This window comes from Tricharina praecox (genome assembly GCF_024521635.1).
Source record: "Tricharina praecox strain CBS 144465 chromosome Unknown BZA05scaffold_19, whole genome shotgun sequence".
Classification (NCBI taxonomy): domain Eukaryota; kingdom Fungi; phylum Ascomycota; class Pezizomycetes; order Pezizales; family Pyronemataceae; genus Tricharina; species Tricharina praecox.
Window position 1 is genome coordinate 594,331 of NW_026250421.1, and position 22,558 is coordinate 616,888.

The following is a 22,558-nucleotide window of genomic DNA, read 5'->3' on the forward strand; positions in this document are numbered from 1 at the left end:
GAGCTGCTGTGACAGTGTCTATGAGGCCTCCGTGAGTCCATCTTATGTGTACTTCTAGGCTTGTAAACTCCTAGACTCCTGGACTCCTATCTACTTGGGAGGTATGATTTCAATGTTCGAAGTTCGAAGTTCAAACCCTGAGGTACACAGCATACATAGACTTTTCAAGAAGTGCAAGAGTGCTAGAAGTGCAAGAACGAGTACCTACACCGGCCCTGGCCCCCGATGTTCACTTTGAGCTCGCACTGCGCAATCCTCCGCCACGCCCCCCTCCACGAAAAATACCCGCCGTTAACTTAATGGTCGAGCTCGGAGCTGTGTCGTCGCGCGCCGAGTGATCGCCCCGTGAAGCTACAGACGCATATACATGAACCCCAAGAGTTCCAACTTCCCGGTTCCCCGGTGGTGGTGATGAGAATGCAGGAGTTGCAGCCGGCCATTACATATGCACTGGTACTTGATTAGGTACACTCACTCCATACGCTTCCGACCTTAGATCGGGGGGGTGGGAGGGTGGTCCCCCATAGGCACGGTACGGGTACGGTATCATGCGGCCACTTGGGCCGCCTCCAGTTACCCACTCCAAAAACAGCCGATATGTACATACATACAAAAGATGTCTCTCGATATGTGTCAGTTATCTTTTTTTTCCGCGCGTGCTTCATGTAGGGGAGGTGGTAAAAAGGAAAAATGTACCTAAGGAAAAGGGAAAAAGCAAGGAAACTCCCTATTGATGATACTCATTCTACCGTACCGGACCGGCGACGGGCGAGGACGTGCCCCTTAACAGATGGCCGGTCTAACATAGTTACTAGTACCGTATGTACGGTATTGTACGGCATGTACGGCATGCAATTACATATCATACACGCGGTCGGGCTATTGTTGGAATGCCTCCGACTCTCCGACAGTCCGACTATCCAGGCTCCGACTCTCCGAGCGAGCGAGCGAGGTCGGAGGAGGATCGTGGAAAAGAGAAGAAAAGAAAACCTATGGACATATGTAAATCAAACCGTGAGAACGGCCCAGGCCGCCAACTCGACGTTTTGCTTTTGCTTGATTGATATGTAGGCGTGGCGTGGCGAGGCGGGGCGGGCAAGGGAGAAGGGGAGAAGTGGTCCGTGGAGAAGTCCAAAAATCAGCAGCAGCTCATGGCTGCATATGCAACTGCAACTGCAAGTTTTTTTGTTCTCCTTATATGCACCGTTCATGTCTCGGGAAAAACAAACGATGGATGCCCACAACGGACCGGACGCACCACGGTCCACCACTCCATCGCAACCAACCAGCCAACCAAACCAACCAACCAACCAACCAACCAACCAGCAAGCCAGCAAGCCAGCAAGCCACAACTCGCGTGATGCAGTGGGCTTTCCAGGGACCGTGGACCAAGGTTCATCGAGCTCGTGCATCCCTCCCATCCTAATGGTGCACGTAAACGAACAAGCAAGCCGGTTGGACGCTCGCACTCGTATTGCCCCGAACTCCAAATGCCCGAACTCGAAATGCCCGAGCCCGGGCTCCTCCATGAGATCTCAATACCGACATCTAATTTATTTTCAACGAGCAAAAAAAGAAACCTTTTGGTGAATACCATAAACAAACGCCAAGTGCCCACAAAATAACCCAAAACAACGCATGATCAGAAGTCAGAAGCCCCCAAGGTTTTTGCTGTGTTGTCTTACGCCGACTGCGGGATAAGCGCGTACTCGAGCTGCCCGCTCCTCTCGAACTCAGCCATGTCCAGGGCCACCTCGGCGCTCTCCCTGACCACCCTCTCCTCGTCTTTGGCATACTCCTTGAGGAACTCCTCCACCCGCTCATCTGCGATACTGCCAAGCGCCTCGACCGCCTCGTGCCGCACCATCGACGCCTCGCTCTTGTTGCCGGCCGCCTTGATTAGGGCTGGGATCGAGTGTGGGTCCGACAACTGGCCGAACACGAATGCAATCTATCACCATGTGAGCCGTCGTCGTCCGGACATCAACCAGAAAAGAGGGCGGGGAAAAAAAAAAGAAAACCGCAATTACCTCGTGCCTAAACAGAGCACTAGGATCGTCCAGGCCACTGGCGAGCGCATCGATAGCCTCCGGCGATGCAATGTCCCTAAGCCTGAACATGGCGCGGTAGCGCTCAAATAGCGGCACGGACTGATCATTCAGCTTCATCTGCAGCTTCGCACAGTCGACCTCCTTGACAGTTCCGGGGAGCGGAGGAGCGGGATCGATGCTTGCGAACGCGCTTGTCTGCAGCAGCTCCGTTTTCGCCGCCTCGCTGGCCTCCCACTCGATGCGGGCGACCGCCAGCTCGCACGTCTGCGAGATCACCTCCTCCTTGTGGCCGATGTAGCTGCGCAGCAGCTCCAGCGACGGCGTGTGGCCGAGCGCGCCGAGAGCTTCGCCGGCTTCGTGGCGGACCATAGAGTCTTCGGCCTCGTCTTGCAGCACGGCTTGCAGTGGCGCCGCCGCCGAGAATTGCTTGCTCTGCCCGAGGCAGTAGGCGAGCTCGTGCTTGAGCAGTGCGGAGTTCGAGACGAACGCCGCCGCAATCGCTTCCACTGCGGAGGTGTTGCCTTGCGTGGCTAGGTGCTTCAGCGAGAAGAGGGCGCGGAAACGGAGGGCGAGGTTCGGTGAGGCGTCATCGCACAGGATGCGGCAGAGCTCGGGCACAGGGTCGGTAATGGTCATTGTGGCTGCTTGGTCGTATGGGGAATTGGTCTGGTTTCTGAAAGTTGATGTTTTTTTCGAGCTCGTTTGTTTGGTTTGGTTTGGTTTGGTTTGGTGGGGCGAGATGAGGGACCCCGCGATCAAGATAGAAATTCTAGCAAAGTCTAGGCATCTGATAACTATAAACTGTGTGTGACATGCTGGCACGTGCTCATCTGTGTTTGTACCTCCTCCTACGCCCACTCTCCATCATTTGACAAACTCTCCAAAAACTCTCCAAAAACTCTGTATTCTATTCTGCGCACAAAATTCATTCTTCCCCATGGGTTCCGTTGTTCTTCCCCACCTAAACACCGGCTGGCTTGTTGACCAGACCATATTGACCGAGGAAGACCGCCTAGTGGTCATCCGTTTTGGACGTGACTGGGACCCGGACTGCATGCGACAGGATGAGGTTCTCTACCGTGAGATCACTTCTCTCCTCCATCCTTTTTTTTTGTGATGTATGATCCATCTAACCTCTTCCTAGGCATCGCCGATAGAGTCAAAAACTTCGCTGTTGTCTACGTTTGCGACATCGACAAAGTCCCCGAATTCAACAAGATTTACGAGCTCTACGACCCCATGACCGTCATGTTCTTCTTCCGTAACAGACACATGAAGTGTGATTTCGGCACGGGAAATAACAACAAGATGAACTGAGTTCTGGAGGATAAACAGGAGTTAATTGGCATCATCGAGGCCATCTACCGGGACGCTAGGAGGGGTCGTGGTCAAGCGGTTTCGCCCAAGGACTACAGTACTAGTTACAGGTATTAGGTTTGTGGGATTTGGTTGGACGGTGTTTTGATGGATCACAGGAGTTGGCGTTTCATTGTCTGATTGGGTTTAATTGGTTGGATACCCATTAATTACCTCCTGCTGCTAGAGGGGTTGAATTGAACTCATCTATTCTATCGCTTGAGCTCCCTGAGCACCTTAACCGCGTCGGCCTCTGCGTTCAAGTCTCCAAACAGTCCCATAACATTTAAGCACCTTACTTGATCCCCCTTAGCTTTCGACTCCCTTAGTGCGCTCCGTAGGTCAATCAAGAGCGTCTCTTTGCACTTCTTCATCTTCGGCTCCTGCGCCTTCAAAAACGGGTGATCTGTCGGTATTCTGGGCAGCAGAAACCCCACGATGTAGACCCAGCTGTCCACCAGCTTCTGCAGCCGCTTTGTGCTGGTCAATCCCTCACCATCCTCCAGGAAACCCGGCGGACCCGTTCCAGAGTCGGTTCCGTCTAACAGCAGCAGCGACGAGAGTTCATCCAGCCGCTGCATCAGAGCCAACAGATTCCTGGCCAGAGCCTATCCCGTCAGCCCCTTCCACTCAGCCAGACCGGCGAAATCAAGTACCTTCTCTTGCCTGATCCGCTCCTTGACTCTGAGCTCCTTCTCGACCTCCGACTTCGTAGCCTCAATAGCCTTGACAATGACCTCGAGCTCCCTGCGGAAACCGAGCAATCCGACCTTCAGGTCCTCGACCCTGCTCTCACCGCCTTTCACCGAGCTGCCCAACCCCACAAAGTCCGCATAGTCCCTGTTGACGAGCTCGACAAGCTCGCTCTCGAGGTTCTTGGAGCGCGTGCGCAGCTCCGCTCGCAGATCTTCGAGCGTCTGGTGCCGGTTCCGCAGCGAGGCGAGGAAGGCATGCGGCGAAAAGTCGGTTGAGCTCGGCGAGAACGCGTCTTGTGCCAGTGGCTCGGGAAAGGGCAGGTCGCTGTCACTGTCTCCGTCGCTGTCGGCCGGACCGAGTTGGAAGGCCATGGTGAACTTGAGGGGTGGAGAGGGACGCTACTCTAGGTTGGGATCACTTAAGGGTAGTGTAAGTAGCGTAGTCCTGGGAGCCGCAGACACGGGTTAGGGTTTTCTGCGCGTCTTCTCGGTCGCGCATCGAATAGGCCTGGACCTTCCTTCTTACCACTGTGCATTCGTTTCCCTGGACACTCCTAACAGCAATTCACCACAACAGACAACAAGCAAGCAGACATGGACAAGTACACGGATCACCTCGCCCAAGAGGTGATAGGAGATAGGAAGATTGTCAGTAACATTGTTTCCGCAGTAACCACAAGAGAGAGACAAACTGACTAGACTAGATCACCTACAGACAGCTCAGTCGCACCCTCAAAGTCCACGTCAATGTGGCCAAAGAGTATACCTCCTTCATCTGGTTCACTCAAGAACGAATGGGCTCAAGCTGACTTCCTTCTCAGGATGCTCTACGACTTCTACACCGTCCAGAACTCGAACGAGCCCGATGCCGTCCACGCCAACTACATGCTCACCGGCTACCGCCAGGAAGAGGACAAGAAGAAGGTTGAAGGGGCGGAGGGAGAAGATACGCACATGGAGGCATCGCCTTTCGAGGCTACACAGCAGCCGGACAAGGCTCTCGTGAGGTCTATTGTCGTCGTTCCTCAGGAGAAGCTCACAGGTACTACTCCCATCACCCCTAGCTCCTCCGGTACACTCACTAACTTACTCACCATCTCTAGAGGCAAAGGCGAAATTCTCAAGGCTCTCGAGCATCCACATCTACAGTCTGCAGTCGACCAAGCTCACGGTACCACCTACGCTACACCCCCACCCCAACCTCCACCACACAATTCGTTTGCTGACGAAAGTAGGATCTACACATGGTCTCTGCTGCCGCCCAGGAGGTACTGGAGAGTGTCCAAGGCGAGGAAGCCAAAGAGATGGGACGGGTGTACGGAACGATCTCGAACCCTGAAGCGAAGGTAGACTTGAACAACTACTACTTATGATTTTCGACTATGGGAATATATGGACATTTGCTGAATCGTGCCCGGTGAACTTACAGCTCCGCTCCCAGCGCACGGTGATGTTGCAGACTGCCTCACAGGCTCCGAAGAAGCCGGCCGCCTCCTCTATTACTACTCCCGGTCCGAAGAAGAAGACCGCCGCCAAAACTTCTCCCACAGAAAAGAAGAAGCCGGCGGCCAAGAAGTCGAATCCCCTCGCCTCCGCGTTTGCGAAGAAGCCGGAGGCGAAAGAGCAGCCTGCTACGAAGGAGAAAGCAACCCCTGAAAAGGCCGAGTCTGTGCCGGGAAAGGCCACCGAATCTGCGGCCAGCAAGAAAACGGCGAACGCCTTCTTCTCGAACTGGAATGCCGCTAGTCAGAAGGCGAAGGAAAAGAAGGGGAACTCCCAGGTCAGTCAGGTAAGCCACCCTCGGGGGTGATGGCTATATTGGAGTATTTATTAACGGCGGTAAATAGGCTACATCCCAGAGTCCCCCTGCCGAACCCAAGGACGAGAAGATGGAGTCTGACTCGGAGGCCGAGGAGCCTGCGCCCCCCGCTCGTGACATGGACGAAGACATCCGCAAGCGCAAAGCCAAGCGGGACGCGATCGAGGCCATGATGGACATGTCGGATGAGGAGAAGTCGCCTCCGACGAAGAAGAAGGCGCGTTCGCCATCGCCACCAGCCAAAACCGAGAGTCCTGAGCCGCCGCCAGCTAGCGGCCAGTCGGGCAGGAGACGCGGAAAGAGAAAGATCACCAAGAAAGTCACCAGTAAAGATGACGAGGGATATCTTGTCGTCAAGATGGAGAGCGTGTGGGAGAGCTATTCGGAAGATGAGGCGCCAGCCTCACCCAAGCCCAAACCGAAGGCCACTCCTGCTGCTGCCGCGAAGAAGGGGAAGAAACTGCCGCCACAGCAGGGCACATTAAATAACTTTTTCCAGAAGAAGTAGATTTGTTAGGGAACATGGTGAATGCATGGTGTATCATAGTTTGTTTTCTTTCCGCGAGTAATAATAATGATGGGATTTGATCTATGATTATGACTGTACAATCGGATATCGCCAAACGCCTTTTCTTTCGCCACTCCGTTCTTCCTCAATTGTTGGTGTTGAACCGATGGCCACACTCACACCTGTAGAAAACCGTAGCCTATCCTCCTCCATCAGCCTCCCCGCCCCGTCACTCCCAGGACAGCAGTTACTTACACCTTCATCGGCACTCCGCAGCTGCAGTGTGTAAAACCACATCTCTGGACTGCTGCACTCGGGACACACCTGCGAGATCTTCGCCTCGGTGTGCAAATCCTCCGGCGCAATAGTCTGCACGGCCGACCGCTTCAGCCTTAGCGAGGAGGGGAACGCTGCCGCGGTCGACTGAGTAGTGGTAGATTGCGTTGCGTCGTCTGTTCGCACACGTTCATCATTAGCACGAGAGGATGCGAGGGAGGGGGTGGGTGGGGGTGCGCGGGGAAGGACCGGTCGTGACGGAGTGGCACATCTCGCAGGTGAGTTTGTCGCTGCCCGGCGAGCGATCGAGGAGGTTGCCGCAGTCGGCGCAGAAGACGAGGGTGCCGACTTTTGACATTGCGATTTGCCGGCTGTGCGTGGAGATGTGGAGGTGGAGGTGGCGAGCTGCGGTGGGTTGGTGGACGGCAACGGCGACGGCGGCGGTGGGGTGGTGGATGTGGAGGTTGGTGGATGCGGGAAGGTTATTTTTTGACAGGGATTGCCTTCGCGTGTGCTCTGGAGTCTGCGCGTGCAAAGGAACTTTCTTCGTGCTACTTGGGCCCATGATGGATCACTCGGCTGGCTGCGTTTCGGGACTTTCCGAACAGGCTGTCCGTACGGGTGCTTGGGTCGCATGCAATCAATGGTTAAACAACACAAAATACATATCGGTACGGGTGACAGTTGTAGGTTTACTTGCCCAATATCACTTCCAACACAGCGGACTTCATGCCGGCGTTCAGCTAGTATTAATGACGGTTGACAGCTTCAGTGATCTTCTTCGCTCTGGCCATATAGAGGCACAAGCTTCGCCATCAATAGAGGACTACGATATTACTCTATAGCCACAGCTTCGCAATATGCGGCGAAGAAGATCGATAGCTGTCGCCCTCAAAACATCCTCCGCCTTCCCCCTCTATATACCCCGCACTCCGGATTAGGTTCATGGGTAGATTACTCCAGATCCAGGCTATGCAGCGCAATTTATCAAAACGTCGTCCGTTTGTCGTGACGCACGACATAGGTACATGAACCTGCAGGGTGTGCACAGACCACCGGCTATCCCCGCCTTCGCAGCTCCCCGCAATACACCTCGCACCGCCCCACCCCGCGCTCACCACAAGCCATGGCCGCCACCGCCGCAGTCTACGGAAACTACAAGGGTATATACCTCCCCCCGAGGCGGCGACTATCACTAACGCCCATAGGCTACCAGGGCTCCGCCCGCACGACGACGGGCTCCAACACGAGCAGCAACATTCTCGACGAGCGGCTTGGGCTCGTGTCCACCGCGGTGCCGTCGATCTTCTCTCACAGTCGGGTTCTTGACATCGGGTGCAACGACGGGCGCGTAGCGGTCGACATCGCGCTGCACTTCGGTCCCGCGGCCGTCACCGGCCTCGACCCGGACGGCGCCCTGATCGTGAAGGCGAAGTCGCACCTGTCTTTCCGGTGGTCGCGGTTGGGTCCGAACGGCGAGGTTGATTACTACCCTGCCTCCGCGGTCCAGAAGACCGGTCATGTGCCGTATCCGCTGGATGAAGGTGGCGAGGGCTTGCCGCATTGTGTTAGGTTCGCAAAGGCGGATTTTGTGGATTGGGAGGGCGCCGGGGAGGGGAGCTGCAGCACTGTGCTTATGCTCAGTGTCGTTAAGTGGATCCATTTGGAGCATGGGGATGAGGGTATTGTGCTTCCACATCCCTCTCGGGCAACTGATGCTAATGATGCTAGGACTTACACGCGCGTTTGCCAAAGTCGCCGCGCTGCTAGAGGTCGGCGGGCACTTCGTCTTTGAGCCGCAAGACGCGAAGAGTTACGAGACAGCGGTGAAGAAGAATCCGAGATTGAAAGAGAAGAAGGCAGCATTGAAAATCGAGCCCGAGGATTTTACGAGGATGCTGGAGGAGGTGGGATTGGAGCTTGTGCATGAAATTGGGGGGAGGAAGAGGAGTATTGGTATTTGGAGGAAGAAGTGAATGGGATCTTTGAGGCAATGATGCCAATCGCTACAGATTCGTTGGCAAAGGGTGAGTGAGTGGCAGTGAACCAAGTGAGAAACAGTGATCAGTCTCATCGGCGTTATCACCACCATCGACTCAAAACTCTACGGCAATAGGTAGTTCAAGCAAACAGTATAGAGTAGTATTTATCACCGAGCCACATACTTATGATCCTTATGGATTCAGCGCTCGCCACCTGGCTCCATACCATCCCACCGCCATCAAATCCTCGCCCTCTCATTCCCCCGCCATCAAATCCTCGCCCTTTCATTCCCTCCTCGTATCGTGCACCCAACCAACCAACAGCAATAGACACAGTAAACGACAGAGACAGAAGAATCACAGCAACCGCACAATTACGCCCAACCCGCCCAACGCAAGCCCAAAGAATAACGACAGAAACAGAGACAGAAACGAGCGCGCTATCGAACATCTTTCCCTCGCCACAGAACAGAGCAGAGCAAAACAAAGGGTTCCGTAAGATAGAATAGAGTACACCATAAAAAAACGAACACGCACGCAACGCAAGTTCAAGCAAGCAAGCAAGCTCCAGACGCACGCAACCCCCCATAAAGACCGATAAAAGCAACCCTCGCAGTAGCAGCGCAATCGCAATAGGAAAATGCGTAGAACAATAGAAGAGGAGGAAAGGGGATAAGAAAGAAAGCCATTCATCATTTATAGTATTCCAAGCATGTGCGGAGTCGAATGAAAAAGAGCAAAAAAAAGAGACATTAAGAACCACACAAGAGAACAATCTCGTAACCATTCGTCCCTCTCCCACCTCCGTGTCCAGTCCATAGCCCATAACCCATCCCCACCGTGCCAATGTATGCTGGATCTCTGGACAAGCATCGAAAAGAAGTGAGTAGCAAAAGCGCGGCATGTAAACGCATGCACTGCATTCCAAAGGGACATGGCGGAGGTGGAGGTAGAGAAATGCCTATCAACACAGCCAACCAAACCAGAACACCCAACAAAGGCGGTAAGCACACGCAAGATATCACACCGAAATCAAAAGCAAGGGAAAAGAAATGAAGCAAAAAGACAAGTCCCAAACAAAGCTCTCGAAAAGTAAACGTAAGCGTAAAGAAAAAGAGGGTAAGACTAGTTAAACACAGCCTCTAAAATGATGCATATGCATGCCTGCAACATGGGTAGACGAGGAAAAACAATCACATGGTGACAATGCCAATCGAAAGACATCAACACTGACCGGAGTTTATCACCCGCGCAAATGAGTGTCACGTACTCATTTAACGCATGATTCCCTTGTTGGGACCGTGACCGAACGGCTGACTCTTGAGACTGTCGTGGTGCGGGAATCCGAACGGCGGTCCACCGTGGATGCCACCAAGCATGGCGTCAGGGTGATGGTGTGGTGGGAACGGCATCCCAGGAAAGCCGCCCTGTGGAGGACCGTTCATGTTGGAAGGGAGGGGAGGGGGGCCGCCGTTCATCCCATTGATGCCGTTGATTCCGCCCATTCCGTTCATTCCGCCCATGAGAAAATGAGGAGGTGGGGGCATGTTGGGGGGGAGCGGACCGTTGAGGCCATTGAGGAGCTGGAAGGGAACTGGCGGTCCGTTGACACCTGGGGGCGCCATGAATGGAGGAGGCGGTCCTTGCTGATGACGAGCTCCAGCAAATCCAGGGGGTGGAGCAACTTGTCTATGCGACTGCGGGGGAGGAGCCTGCGAGGCCTGTTGGGGGTTCCATCCAGGGGGAGGACCGTGATGGTCCATCATGTGGGGAGGACCTCTGTTGACGATTGGACTATCCTGGTTGGGGCGATGCCTGAACATCACAGCAGGATCGTCGATGTTTGGGGAGATGGGGTTGTGGTTTCCGCGGTTAAACTGGAGTATACTGGTATCGATTGGTGGAGGCGGAGGCATCTGAGATGGCCCACCATACTTGTTGTGCATCGGCCCGGATTGATGCTGCTGCTGCTGCTGCTGCTGTTGTTGCAGCTGCTGCGGCTGCTCGCCCCGCATCAAACGCATCAAGAAATCCGTGTTGGAGTCCCTACCTGGGCTAGGCATGGGATACTGTTGGTGACCGTGCTGCGCCTGGGGGGGCGGTGGATGGGGAGAGGACATGGAAGGAATTCCTGGAGAGATGCTTGATTGAGGTGGGCGCGAAAGGAGGCCAGCAGAAAGCGAGTCCGACGGCCCCGGGCCGTTGATGTTGGTGGTGCCCAACATCTTCAAGATACGCTGGAAACCCTCGCGGTCTTCTATATCTCCAGAATCACGGACGGGAGACTGAGTGTAGGGTGGGGTACGATTGACAGGCGTCGGGTGGTGTTCCTTGGGTTGGATGTGGGGAGGCGGAGAGTGAGATTCCTGAGGCCCAAAGAAAGACGTAAACCGTGATTTTCCCACCGCTCTCGGTTCAGCACGTGGAGCAGATATGATATCGCCCTGTTCGGGGCTCTTGAGGATGCTATTGCCGCTCCAGAATCCAAAGAATCGATCGACCCCATTCTCGGCGGCATGGGGTGGCTCAGGCTCGTGGCGTTCGTTGGCTACTGATTGGGTCAGCGAGATCCTTCGGCAAGTGGATGGTGAATGTGGTTACCCCTGTCCAGAAAGACACCTCCTTCGGCGTCATCTCGTGGGTTGCTCTCTTGTCTCTTGGGATTCTCAGCCTTCACCTGCTTCTCTTCGATTCGGGGTGTAGGAGTGGGTTCGGGAACATGCTCCGGCTCCTTAACAGGCTTTTCGATCAAATCCTCAGGCTTCTTGTGGGGCTCGGTAGAACCTCCTGATGAGGCCTTCATTCTCTCCTTCCATTTCTGGAAGTCTTCCATAGAATGAGCAGCTTTACCATCCCCAGATTTGCCGTCGCTGTCCATCCACTCAGGGTCCTTCTCGACTCTGCTGCCAAAGCGGTGATGATCACGTGGATTATCTCTGTTGTTCCTCTCTCCGCGGTTGTCCTCAAGGAGCCAGCTTGATTCATCCCGCTTGCCTCGGCCGCGGTGTTCACGGTCGCGTTCCTTGCCAAAGTTCTCGTACTTGGCAGGGCGTTCCCTATCCCACGGCGATCCCCCCTTCTTGTCTGCATCCCCACGCATGTCCTTGCGGAAACGCTCACGATCACCTCCTTCCTCAGCACCAAAGCTCTTACGTGGTTGACGAGAGACGTTCGTCCATCCGCCGCCCCCCTCGGAGTCCTCCCGGCGCTTCGAGAATCCTCCCCGGAGGTCACTAAAGTCACGACCTCCAGCCTCCTTATCCCGTTCCTCGCCACGGCCGAACCCTCCGAAGCTCTTGAATCTCTCAAATCGGGGACTCTCTCCTCGCTCGTCGTCGAAAGTCGGGGTATTAATGCTGGCAGACCGTACGGACTCGTGATCGAATTTATTACCAGCTGAAGTACGGGCCGAGGAGGATGCGAAAGACATTTTGGGCGGGCCGAGAACCATGTCTTCCGGAACTAGAACGTGTTAGTATATTGGGATGGAAGGGCGAGATAGAGCTATGCAACGGGATGCATACTGGACGATCTCGACAACCGGGAATCACTGAAGATGGAGGGGCGACGGTTCGTCATAGCGCTTCATCGCAGTTAGCAATAGGACAAGGTTTAGAGTTAAAACAACGTACCCACGAGGGGAGTCATCATTGCCGTTGCTGTTACCAGCAATGTCGCCGTCCGTTCTGGCTCTCGATGCGGTTGGACGAGCAGTAACTGGTCTATCATTCCATATTAGCACGATAGCATCGTCATAGCTGAGGCGCGGGGTATTTACCCCATCCATTCTTCCATTGGCGGCAGTGTGCTCGGCTTCTTCACGAGAGGAGACTTTGCCAGCGCGAGCAATTCCTCTGGCTCATACCGCCGCGGTTCTGGGGTAGCCATGGTACCTTAGAAGGTGAAGGCAACTAAGGATTGATAGGGGGGCGTGCTGAAGGGATGTGACGACGGACGAGCAACGGCGGAAACCGGAGGTGTCTGAGCGAGCAGGAGCAAATAGAGTTTCTTTTTCGATAGCAATAAGGCTGATTATCGATGAGCTAGAGCGGGATGATTAAGGTACAGGCAGTAGGAAGGGATTTGGTTGTTGTTGTTGCTGGTGGTTGGTAGTTGTGATCGGTGGATCCTATGGGGGATTTTTGTGGGAGTTAAGGTGAGGTGGGCAGGTTGGTTGTGATTGTTGGGCTTTCTCAGTGTCGGTTCGTATGTTCTGTCTGCTCTCCGCCTTTACTGGCCATGCAGCCAACATAAGCTACTTGGAGGGCCGGGTAAAAAGGTCGTAAATTTTGGGGGGTACGTAAAAGCTGGGAACTGGGGAGCCGGAAGAGGTAGGGTGTAGGGTTGCATGATTACATGAGATGGATGAGATGCGATTAAGCTCCTTATCTAATCTAATAAAAGACAATCAAAGGGTTATCGCTCCTATCTTATCTCATCTCATTAGCCATCAGCAGGTGACTCAACTGAACGTGTTACACAGTCCCTATCGCACACCCAACCCCTCTCACCCCGCCATTCACACCCATCTCCACGCGCCTAAACACCGACGATCACACGAAGAACCCCCCGCTAAAGTACTCCCCTCCAGACAGATCGCAACAAACAAGTCCACGTATGGCCTCCGCAGCTGCAGACAAACTGGCCACGATGTCCCTCAAGTCAGCGCAGACCGTGTCTCACGGACCATGCAACAACACTGCTGAGTGGAAGACTCAGCTCGAGAGTGTGTCCGGGCTTCCGGAGTCTTATACTCTGACAAAGACTCTCGTCTTCAAGCCCAGTATGTAGTTATTAGAGGCTTCAGAGATTGTCGAATTGACAACTGACTGAAACCCTAGAGACCCCGAAGTCCCAGACCGCCGTTCTTGTCGTCGTGATCGCTCTCGAGGATTCGGATACCAACTCTGCATTGGTTGCAAAGGCCCTTGAAGTCAAGGAGCCTCGCTTTGCGCAGGCCGCTGCCGTACAGGAAGCATTGGGCTCCCTGCCCGCAGACGGTAGGTCTATTTGTTCATTCTGGTTCACTGCGGCGGAGCCATCTGCACTGACCTACGGTCGGCTGTGCGGCATTGCGCTCCATGTTTTTGTTCTGTTGAATGAAAACTAACCGAATGGTAGTATCCCCTTACACAATCACCCAGGAGAATGCCGCGTCTGTTCAGGTCGCGTTTGACCAGCGCATCCTTGATTCTTCCGCGAAGATTGGTGTCCACACCACCAAATCTGACGAGACTGCGTTTGTCTCGGGTACAGAGATCCGATCATACCTTGAGAGCACTGGTGTCAAGCTCACCGTTGTGGATTTCTCACTGGCGAGTGTGTACGTTACTCGCCCTTGAGGACATGGAAAATTGCATGCACGCTGTGAGCAATTTCTAATGAATATCTATTTAGGCAAGCTGTCGCAAAGACTATTCCTAACAAGCCCGCCGTAAAGCAGGCTAAGGAGAAGACGATCGACGGTGCCGAACTTGTCGGTATCACAATCCGAAAGGAAGACGATTTCTCTGCTTGGTATCAGCAAGTCCTCACCAAGGGAGACATGTTGGATTACTACGATATCTCTGGATGCTACATTCTCAAGGTACTGATTTATATTCCGAGTCGTGGAACTCTACGGCTAATAAGTGCGTGTTAGCCGTGGTCATACTCCATTTGGGAGAAGGTGCAGAAGTACTTCGACGAGCGAATCAAGGGAATGGGAGTGCAAAATTGCTACTTCCCCATGTTCGTATCGGCAAAGGTTCTCGAGCGAGAGAAGGACCACATCGAGGGCTTCGCCCCCGAAGTCGCCTGGGTGACCAAAGCGTAATATTCCGCTCTCACCATCTAGGAACAACAGGATATTGACATTTTCCAGAGGTTCAAAGGAGCTCGATGAGCATATTGCCATTCGTCCCACCTCCGAAACCGTCATGTATCCCTACTACTCCAAGTGGATCCGTTCGCACCGTGATCTCCCCCTCCGTCTCAACCAATGGAATTCGGTCGTCCGATGGGAATTCAAGCACCCCCAGCCTTTCCTCCGCACTCGCGAGTTCCTCTGGCAGGAGGGCCACACGGCGCACTTGCGTTTCGAGGAGGCCGACAAGGAAGTAATGCAAATCCTGGAGTGGTACGTGGGTATCTACAAGGACATCCTCGCTGTTCCTGTCATCAAGGGAAAGAAGACCGAGAACGAGAAGTTCGCGGGAGGTTACTACACTACCACTTGCGAAGGATACATTCCCTCTACCGGTCGTGGTATCCAGGGCGCCACCTCTCACTGTCTGGGTCAGAACTTCTCCAAGATGTTCAACATCACCGTCGAGGATCCCGAGTGGAAAGAAGGCCAGCCAGATGAGGCGAAGAAGGTTTATGTGTGGCAGAACTCTTGGGGCCTGTCCACCCGTGTGATCGGTGTAATGGTCATGGTTCACGGAGACAACAAGGGCTTGGTCCTTCCTCCCAACGCCGCTCAGATTCAGGTTGCGATTGTTCCCTGCGGCATCACCGCCAAGACCACCAAGGAGCAGAGAAGCAGCCTGGAGAACTCAGTCTTGGATCTTGAGAAAACTCTTAAGGATGCTGGAATTCGTGTCCATGCCGACCTTAGGGATACCTACTCTCCTGGTTACAAGTTCAACGACTGGGAGCTGAAGGGAGTTCCATTGCGACTTGAGTTCGGCCCCAAGGACATCGAGAAGAAGCAGGTCGTCACTGTTCGCCGTGACACCGGTATCAAGCAGAGCATCTCGCTCGATAACGTTGCGGAGCAGATCTCGGCCATCCTTGACACCATGCACAACGACATGTACAACAAAGCCAAGAAGTCCTACGACGACCACGTTAAGCTCGTCACCAAGTGGGAGGAGGTTGTTCCGGCTCTGGACGCAAAGAATGTCATTCTCATGGCTCACTGTAAGTTCAAATTTTGTATGTGCGCATCAAGCTTCGCCGTGGCTAATAGACATAGGTGATGACAACGAGTGTGAGGACAACGTCAAGGATGACAGTAAGGGACGTGTCGATGCCGATGCTCCTGAGGACTCGCGGGCCCCGTCCATGGGTGCCAAGAGTTTGTGCATTCCGTTCGAGCAGCCCGATGGCGAGCATAAGCTCGTGCCTGGTGTCACGAAGTGTGTGAAGTGCGGCGAGGATGCTAAGGTACATTCCGTTCCAGATTAACGTCGATCACTCATTTCTGACATAAATGGCAGCACTACACCCTCTTCGGTCGGTCCTACTAGACGATGCTGAGTTGATGGGAGGTTTGGTCTGGTGTTTCTTGCAGCGTTCCGGGATTTGAATGGGATACGGTCTTTTCGTTTGGGCGTCTAGTCGTTTCTATTGATCAGCTCTTCGGTGTTATCTATTGGCGGGGCAGCATGCGAGCACATCTGGACTCATTGATATCGACTGTTGTTCGTTGGGAAATGTGGGGTAATGATTCAACATAATCAGACTCGGGGAATCGTGGGATGTGAGCGGGGTGTCTGCATGACCAGTACCGATCCACTCCGACTCGAATGGCGCCTTACAGAATACCTGCAGTGGAGTCGGTGAGTATCGGTACCGGATAACGGGGTATCGCTGCATACACGAGTGATTTTATGTGATCGTCAACATCCCTCGGCTTTCCGATGATCCGGAATGACCCCTTGAAGCGATAAGCCGGAAAGAAGAATACCGAGGATGCTGGTTGAGTCTCCTTATGTGCTCCTCACGGGGGCTGGCCATCAGGCTGGTGCAGGGATATACCATTGACATCCATCATATTGAAGGTCTCATCGGTCTCATTGGTGGATGTTTCGATCCTGGTGAGGAAGAAATGGGCGGGGCGGTGAAGAACTTTAAGAAATTCCTTCTCGAAGAATTTCGAGGGAATAACGAGAACAGCCCACTTTTGCCAAATAACTGACCACTTTTACCCTCATAGACAACCGGGATTAGCTCAGCCAGCAGCCAGCAGCCCAGCCCTAGCTTGCATGCAGCACTCTATGCTCTATGGAGGTACTCCACACATGTTCGATGTGATCAAAACCCAGGGCTCAAGTGCAAGCAGGCTGACATAGGACAACCCACTCTATTGGAACCGCCGCTACCGACGTTCATCTAGGCCGCTGCAATCCAACGGCCTTGCATTTGCATGTGAACTGGTATTTTCGTTTGGATTTTCGGCGAGGTCATCCGGGGCTGTGGTGTTTCAAGGGGGAGGGGTTTTTTCTGTCCGTTCCCTCTATGTAGAAGGGGCTCTCACTCAGGCGCTCCACATGTATGTAAGCTGCGCGGTTTTTTTCCCTTCCGCTCCTCCCTCGCGCCTCGCTCGGGCCGCTCGGATGATTGGGGAATACCGGGTGGGATATTCCCCACGCATGAATGTTCAAGGACCGCTAGTGAGGTATAGGTACCCCTCCTATTGAGCCCCGGCCGAGACCCGCAAACGCGTTAAGGCCTCAGCGAATGGTAGCGGGTACTGGTACCTATATATATATCCAGCTCTGCTCCACTCAGGAGCTCGGTGTAAAGCGTGGTGTGATCAGCTATTCGATGAGTCCTCCAGAAGAAGTTTATACCCCAAAAACCACTCTTAGCTATCAGGTCACTCGGCGAAGACGACGACGATGCGCTCAAAACATCACTACCATCAGCGGCTCAGCGCCCACGAAATAAGGAAATGGCACTCTGAGGCGCGTCAGAAGCGGCTGCATGAGCGGTGGGTGCCGTATTCCCTCCGGTGGAAGGGAGGGATCTTTTTACGCGTGATGCCCCAGGTGTGTATACGAGCATTCCGTCGCCTTCTGGGAGTGCTTAACACTGACGGTTACGTGCGTCGCGTCGGGAAGATGATATTTGCTGGACTATTCTCCGCGGCGATTTGTTCTGTCCTCAGCTTTACGGGCCTCCACATCGCGTTGAGATCGCCGATTCTGTTCACGGCATTTGGGTTCGTCGTCGGCATTGCGATCTCGTTCCGCATGACGGCGAGCTACAATCGTTGGTGGGAGGGCAGGATGCAGTGGGATCATCTCTCGGCTGTGTCCAGGAGTATGGCGAGGACCGTCTGGTTGCATGTTCCACCGCCGAAGGCGAAGGAGTTGTCCGTGGCGGGTATGATGAACGAAGGACAAGGTGTTAGGGATAAGAGGGCGGTTATGAAGGTCATTCATGCGCTGGCGGTCGCGTTGAAACACCATCTGCGTGGTGAGAGGGAGTGGGATGATCCTGAGGTTTTGGGGTTCAAGGAGTTGCTGGATGGAATTGGAGAGGTGAGTGCATTCCGTAAGGCAGGCAAGCAGGCCGAGAGTCAGAGCTGATGGAAACATACAGTACCCGTACAACTCCATCAACCACCCGCTCACCCTGTCCCTCTACCTAAGCTCCTACGTCGAGCACGCCCGCACCACCACTGCGATCGATACCCAAGTCCTCACCCACCTCCTCACGCACGTCGACACCTTCACCTCGATCATTTCCGCGTGCGAGCGCCTCCTCCGCACTCCCATCCCGCTCGGCTATCAGATCGCCATCTGTCGGCTGGTCTGGTTCTTCATCCTCTGCGTCCCCAGCCAGCTGTGGCGCGAGCTCCGGTGGTGGACTGTTCTCGTCACCGTGGTGCTGGCTTACATGGTCTTCGCCCTGGCCGAAGTTGGATTGGAGATTGAGAATCCCTGGGGGGAGGGCCCGAATGACCTCGATCTCGATAGGTATTGCAATCTACTAGCCCTCGATCTAGATGAGATCACGAATACCATTCCGCCAAAGAGAGGGTGGGCCACGTTTGATATCGGCACCGGGAGCTCGAGTGCCTCGGTTACAGGCACTACTACGCCCACGCCTGCGCCGACACCAACGCCGACGCCGAGGAGCTGGGGGGTGTTGGTGGACGTGAGCGCCAGGCTTGAGGAAGATATGGGAGATGTTGTGTAGACGGTGCGATACAGTGGATGGAGTGAGACATGGAGTAGAACACAGTGGGATGGGAGGATATACAGATGAGCATGGACGGCTAAACTAGAGCTCGAGCTATGAAAACGCATCTAGAGATTAGAGTAGACATTTAGATACATATTCACAATACAAATAGACCGAGTACACTTGATATAGGCTGTATCCTTCATGGTTGTGCCAGTCCGCACGAATAATGGACGTCTAGATAGCTTGCGCGGCTAACCGTCGTCTACGGTGGAATTCCCTGAAGATTCGAGGACTGCCGAAGCTTCCCTTAGCCCACATAAATGATAGCCCGCATCTGCAGTTACAAGCATAAATCATCCAGCCAATCAATCATTCAAAGCTCAAGCGATCCAGCTAACGCGGTGAGGGGATGGGGACGACGCGCTCCAGCAGTTCAGAGATGGCAAGCGGTCAACTGCCTTGAACCCTGGATTGGATTACTTGCCATACCTCATAATTCATTGCTACCATCTTCCCCTCCCTCCTCATCACTTACCTTCCCTTGGTGGTAACATATACTTCACCTTATTCCTCTTAACTCAGCCCCAATCTCTTGCCCCTCCTCTTCACAGAACAGCCGCATCTCACAAGACCTCGTTTACCACAGACAACCTACGGTATCCATCACCCAGAAGTAGCAGACATGGAACGAGCCTCCCTTGCCGGCATGCCGCAAGAGCTCTTGTAAGCTTCCTTCCGATTCGTTATTCCGTCTGGCCCTAGTAGGGATATTCACTACTCCCCCGGGTGGGGTCAGTCGTGGTGGGGTAGCTTTGAGCTCATCAATGTCCAGCTTGATGAATCGTTCGGCGGTTCCACAAGGGGCGGGGCAGGCAGAATACCTCACCGGGCTGGAAATCCCATGCTTCGAAACTATCAAGCTCCTGACGGGCCAATTGACCCATACGCTCTTCATCGGAGATGTTGCTTCGGTTACCTATGCTGACGGAATGTCTACAGCGACGATGTGTGTTCGCACCTCTCGCAGCACACCCTGACTAAGCTCGCCCGGGCCAGCAAGACCATCAACCGCAAGGTTCAGAACCCACTATACTACCATTGTGTTGTTCGAGACTTCAGACGGCTGGCACTGTTTGTGCGGACCATGAGCGACGCGGCGCAGTGTGACAGGCGCGGAGATGTGTTCAGCAAGAACCTCTACGACCTGCGTCTGATCTTAGATCCGAGCGTGGAGGAGGGAAACCGTGCGACTGCAGTGGTCTTGGGTAGGATGATATCCAGTGTTGCTAGGTGAGTTGGACCAGGTGACCGTACGGGCTCTCTGAATGGATTTCCTTGGGCTGAAGAGAGTTCTACTTACCTAGGTACTGTCCGAAAATCCGAACTCACCTGGTCCTCAAAAATGCTACGTGCAATAGCCAGCCAATCTCTTCGTTCTCGATAGAAACTTTCCCCCGCGTCATCTCTTTGATCCTCCACACCAGTGAGGGTGTACGGGCTTCGGGGTCACAGCGACAGAGGACCCAGGCAGTTGTTTACAACAGCAGGGTGGCCCGGATGGGCCATCACAGGGACGGATCGAATACTAGCTGCAGGCCGCGTGCAGAATTTTGGACGGGAATATTCAACGGCACGAGCTTTCCGCACCTGGAGGAGGTTGAAATAATCCATGAACGCAGTGGATTTTTCTACAGTGATGTGGTTATTGAGGCCGGCGAATTGAAGGGTCTGCAGAACATCAGAAGGCTGGCCGTCAAGTGGGCGCCGGAACTCAATTCCTCGGTCCTCACGTCAGCGCTCCGGTGCGCTCCGAACCTGACACATTTGGAGCTGAAATTCATCAGTGGGCTGGAGTACTCCGGTGAATCCCATCACCTCTCTCCACTGCAACTTCCCAGGCTGATGATGTGATTTCCATGCCAGATCTGACCAAGCTGATCCAGTTCGCGCTGCCCAATCTGAAGAATTTCACGCTGTGGGTATGGCCGGATCACGATTCTGCGCGAAAGCATCGCGAGGACCTGCGTTACGTGGACCCTCTGCAACCTTCCAACCCCGCCGGGAAGCCCGTCCATCTCTGCCCGCTCTTCCGCGACTTCGGAAAGAACACGCCGCACTTCGACATCTTCCTGCCCTTCGTTTGCCGCGAGCTGTTCCTCACCGTCGCCGAACGCATCAAGATTGCAGACGCCGACATCAGCTTCACTGTGGGCACCCGCGACGGCGGCAAGTCCCCCGTCGACAAGCTGGACGCCGCCGCCATCGCCGCCGTCGTCAAGGAGCACCGCAAACTCGTCGAACAGGCGCGGTTCCAGGCGGCTGTCAAGGAGAACATGGCGGCCGCTAGGAAGGAGGGGAAGGACAAGCTTGTCACGCTGGCAGAATACGACGTCAACCAGACCAATCTCAAGCGCGAGCGCACGATCAAGAGCGAGAAGTGGAAGCGAACTGTCCGCTGCGGAAAGCGCCTCTGCAGGAGCTACGAGAGCTGGGAGGAAATGGGGGTGCTCGCGGGGCTCGAGGAGAAGAATACCACCTGGGTTTTGGGACGTATGTTGTCCCTTCCTCCCACATTTTGGTCATGCCGTTGCTGATGAACAAAAGATGAGAGACTAGACACGGCGGCAGTCTTCACTGGCGGCTCACCTTTCCCCACCGGCGAGAAGAGCTACGATCAGCAGTTCCCCATGCAGAACGACTCCGACTGCGCCGCTAGAATTACTGCGCTGCGCGTTGGCGGCCGTGATCATGGCATCGATTTCAACGAGCACGCGCACTGATACGGGATCTCGCGCCTTGTCGCGCCCGGGAGTACTGACGACTTTTATGACGTTATGACGCTTTTTGTGTACTGGCACGGAAGGTTTGGCTGGTTGGTTAGCTGGTTCTTTGGGCGGGTGGGGTTGGGCGGTGTTGATAGTGCGATTGTCTTTTTTTTTTCCTTCTCTTTGCTTTGCTCTACTCTACTTGGGCGGTTATGTTGGTACCGCGTGTGTGTACTTCTTTTTGATACTCTCAGTGTGGGGCTTCTACGGGCACGCACTTTGTTTGTTTGTCTTGTTTGTTTATTCATCGATCGATTGCATGGCTACGGCTGCGGCTAAGGGTACGGCTACGGACAATAAATACTGTCTGTTTCCAGATGAGTGCTATGATAGGTACTATGGTCCGAGTGATATCTGTGAGTGGAAATCATAGGTAGGAGTCAGGACCCGTTTGGCTGCGTAAAATACCGGTACTGGGGAGGACTTTACATGGCAGAAGCTATAGTAAGTAAGACTTTATCGGGAGAGCAGTAGACAGTACCATATAGTTCCTGGTGAGCCGCAGTGCTTGTTTGTGGAATAGTGGTGATATGAGTTAGGAGGTATGTATCGTGGTCTGAATGAAGTCCATCTCGGCGCACGCCGCACGTCGACCACAGCAGTAGCAGCCACTCATCTTTCCCACTCTACACACACTGTCTCTCTACTATCTATAGTACACTCGGCTTCACTAGGTATTTCAGCCTTAGCCACAGCCTCGGCAACTTGTTTCATCCACCCACTCGTCACCCACTCACACACACACACTCACTCACTCTCCCGCAAATACTGTTCATAGGTGGCTGGAATCGTAGTGTCTTTATCTGTCACTTCAGCGTCGTCTTCGTTTTACATATACACGTGTCTTGCATTGTTTCGCTTGCTACCTACAGCATATATACCAACCTATATCATCGCGGACTATGCGCAGAATACGTACGTACTGATCGGCATTGACTTTTAGGTGATGACGGTGACGCGGCTTTACTATAGCTACTAGGTAGACAATATGCCTACTCCGAAGTTGGAAGTCGTCCCGCTCCCTGTCGGCCCACTCCTCGTCGGCCCCGCCAAGCGCAATCACGTCCTCAAACACGGTACGCGGTCCCAAGCTCCCAGACTCGCAGCTTTCCGAAAACGTTGACCACTTCGGTGCATAGGTCCTCT

At 54.1% G+C, this 22,558-nt stretch overlaps 11 protein-coding genes across 11 annotated transcripts; 6 read left to right on the forward strand and 5 right to left on the reverse strand.

The window, feature by feature from the left end:
* Positions 1 to 1,296: 1,296 nt before the first annotated feature.
* On the reverse strand, positions 1,297 to 2,798 carry BZA05DRAFT_430935 (armadillo-type protein). Its single transcript, XM_051486170.1, has 2 exons — positions 2,031 to 2,798; positions 1,297 to 1,951 (listed from the first exon to the last, which is right to left on the reverse strand). The coding sequence occupies exons 1-2, from the start codon at positions 2,685 to 2,687 to the stop codon at positions 1,682 to 1,684; spliced, it is 927 nt and encodes a 308-aa protein (XP_051337811.1). The 5' UTR covers positions 2,688 to 2,798; the 3' UTR covers positions 1,297 to 1,681.
* Positions 2,799 to 2,912: 114 nt separating this feature from the next.
* BZA05DRAFT_430936 (mitosis protein DIM1-domain-containing protein) lies at positions 2,913 to 3,485 on the forward strand (the record flags this gene model as incomplete). Its single annotated transcript, XM_051486171.1, has 3 exons — positions 2,913 to 3,130; positions 3,196 to 3,330; positions 3,370 to 3,485. The coding sequence occupies exons 1-3, from the start codon at positions 2,989 to 2,991 to the stop codon at positions 3,483 to 3,485; spliced, it is 393 nt and encodes a 130-aa protein (XP_051337812.1). The 5' UTR covers positions 2,913 to 2,988.
* An 83-nt stretch (positions 3,486 to 3,568) lies between these two features.
* On the reverse strand, positions 3,569 to 4,542 carry BZA05DRAFT_403877 (oligomeric golgi complex component, COG2-domain-containing protein). Its single transcript, XM_051484243.1, has 2 exons — positions 4,064 to 4,542; positions 3,569 to 4,015 (listed from the first exon to the last, which is right to left on the reverse strand). Exons 1-2 carry the CDS (start codon positions 4,472 to 4,474, stop codon positions 3,620 to 3,622), a joined length of 807 nt encoding a protein of 268 aa, XP_051337813.1. The 5' UTR covers positions 4,475 to 4,542; the 3' UTR covers positions 3,569 to 3,619.
* Positions 4,543 to 4,611: 69 nt separating this feature from the next.
* On the forward strand, positions 4,612 to 6,507 carry BZA05DRAFT_403879 (DNA polymerase subunit Cdc27). Its single transcript, XM_051484244.1, has 7 exons — positions 4,612 to 4,750; positions 4,807 to 4,862; positions 4,924 to 5,144; positions 5,206 to 5,273; positions 5,338 to 5,448; positions 5,532 to 5,891; positions 5,950 to 6,507. The coding sequence occupies exons 1-7, from the start codon at positions 4,697 to 4,699 to the stop codon at positions 6,427 to 6,429; spliced, it is 1,350 nt and encodes a 449-aa protein (XP_051337814.1). The 5' UTR covers positions 4,612 to 4,696; the 3' UTR covers positions 6,430 to 6,507.
* On the reverse strand, positions 6,508 to 7,203 carry BZA05DRAFT_403880 (transcription factor S-II-domain-containing protein). The gene is made up of 3 exons (XM_051484245.1): positions 6,955 to 7,203; positions 6,685 to 6,881; positions 6,508 to 6,628 (listed from the first exon to the last, which is right to left on the reverse strand). Exons 1-3 carry the CDS (start codon positions 7,061 to 7,063, stop codon positions 6,575 to 6,577), a joined length of 360 nt encoding a protein of 119 aa, XP_051337815.1. The 5' UTR covers positions 7,064 to 7,203; the 3' UTR covers positions 6,508 to 6,574.
* Positions 7,204 to 7,831: 628 nt separating this feature from the next.
* On the forward strand, positions 7,832 to 8,681 carry BZA05DRAFT_446663 (Bin3 family, transcriptional and translational regulator; the record flags this gene model as incomplete). Its single annotated transcript, XM_051487095.1, has 3 exons — positions 7,832 to 7,868; positions 7,914 to 8,387; positions 8,437 to 8,681. The coding sequence occupies 3 exons, from the start codon at positions 7,832 to 7,834 to the stop codon at positions 8,679 to 8,681; spliced, it is 756 nt and encodes a 251-aa protein (XP_051337816.1).
* BZA05DRAFT_95957 (uncharacterized protein) lies at positions 8,627 to 9,776 on the reverse strand. Its single transcript, XM_051488840.1, has one exon. It carries the CDS (start codon positions 9,589 to 9,591, stop codon positions 8,827 to 8,829), a length of 765 nt encoding a protein of 254 aa, XP_051337817.1. The 5' UTR covers positions 9,592 to 9,776; the 3' UTR covers positions 8,627 to 8,826.
* BZA05DRAFT_95939 (uncharacterized protein) lies at positions 9,777 to 12,958 on the reverse strand. The gene is made up of 5 exons (XM_051488839.1): positions 12,466 to 12,958; positions 12,320 to 12,409; positions 12,212 to 12,270; positions 11,289 to 12,149; positions 9,777 to 11,238 (listed from the first exon to the last, which is right to left on the reverse strand). The coding sequence occupies exons 1-5, from the start codon at positions 12,573 to 12,575 to the stop codon at positions 9,962 to 9,964; spliced, it is 2,397 nt and encodes a 798-aa protein (XP_051337818.1). The 5' UTR covers positions 12,576 to 12,958; the 3' UTR covers positions 9,777 to 9,961.
* Positions 12,959 to 13,304: 346 nt separating this feature from the next.
* On the forward strand, positions 13,305 to 15,919 carry BZA05DRAFT_426416 (uncharacterized protein; the record flags this gene model as incomplete). Its single annotated transcript, XM_051486009.1, has 8 exons — positions 13,305 to 13,470; positions 13,529 to 13,687; positions 13,809 to 14,010; positions 14,085 to 14,274; positions 14,329 to 14,498; positions 14,551 to 15,590; positions 15,646 to 15,836; positions 15,890 to 15,919. 8 exons carry the CDS (start codon positions 13,305 to 13,307, stop codon positions 15,917 to 15,919), a joined length of 2,148 nt encoding a protein of 715 aa, XP_051337819.1.
* Positions 15,920 to 17,293: 1,374 nt separating this feature from the next.
* On the forward strand, positions 17,294 to 18,599 carry BZA05DRAFT_420261 (Bestrophin, RFP-TM, chloride channel-domain-containing protein; the record flags this gene model as incomplete). Its single annotated transcript, XM_051485636.1, has 3 exons — positions 17,294 to 17,443; positions 17,516 to 17,938; positions 18,000 to 18,599. The coding sequence occupies 3 exons, from the start codon at positions 17,294 to 17,296 to the stop codon at positions 18,597 to 18,599; spliced, it is 1,173 nt and encodes a 390-aa protein (XP_051337820.1).
* Positions 18,600 to 18,864: 265 nt separating this feature from the next.
* BZA05DRAFT_403897 (uncharacterized protein) lies at positions 18,865 to 21,747 on the forward strand. Its single transcript, XM_051484246.1, has 5 exons — positions 18,865 to 19,310; positions 19,587 to 19,877; positions 19,952 to 20,448; positions 20,511 to 21,137; positions 21,192 to 21,747. The coding sequence occupies exons 1-5, from the start codon at positions 19,270 to 19,272 to the stop codon at positions 21,365 to 21,367; spliced, it is 1,632 nt and encodes a 543-aa protein (XP_051337821.1). The 5' UTR covers positions 18,865 to 19,269; the 3' UTR covers positions 21,368 to 21,747.
* The last annotated feature ends 811 nt before the right edge of the window (positions 21,748 to 22,558 follow it).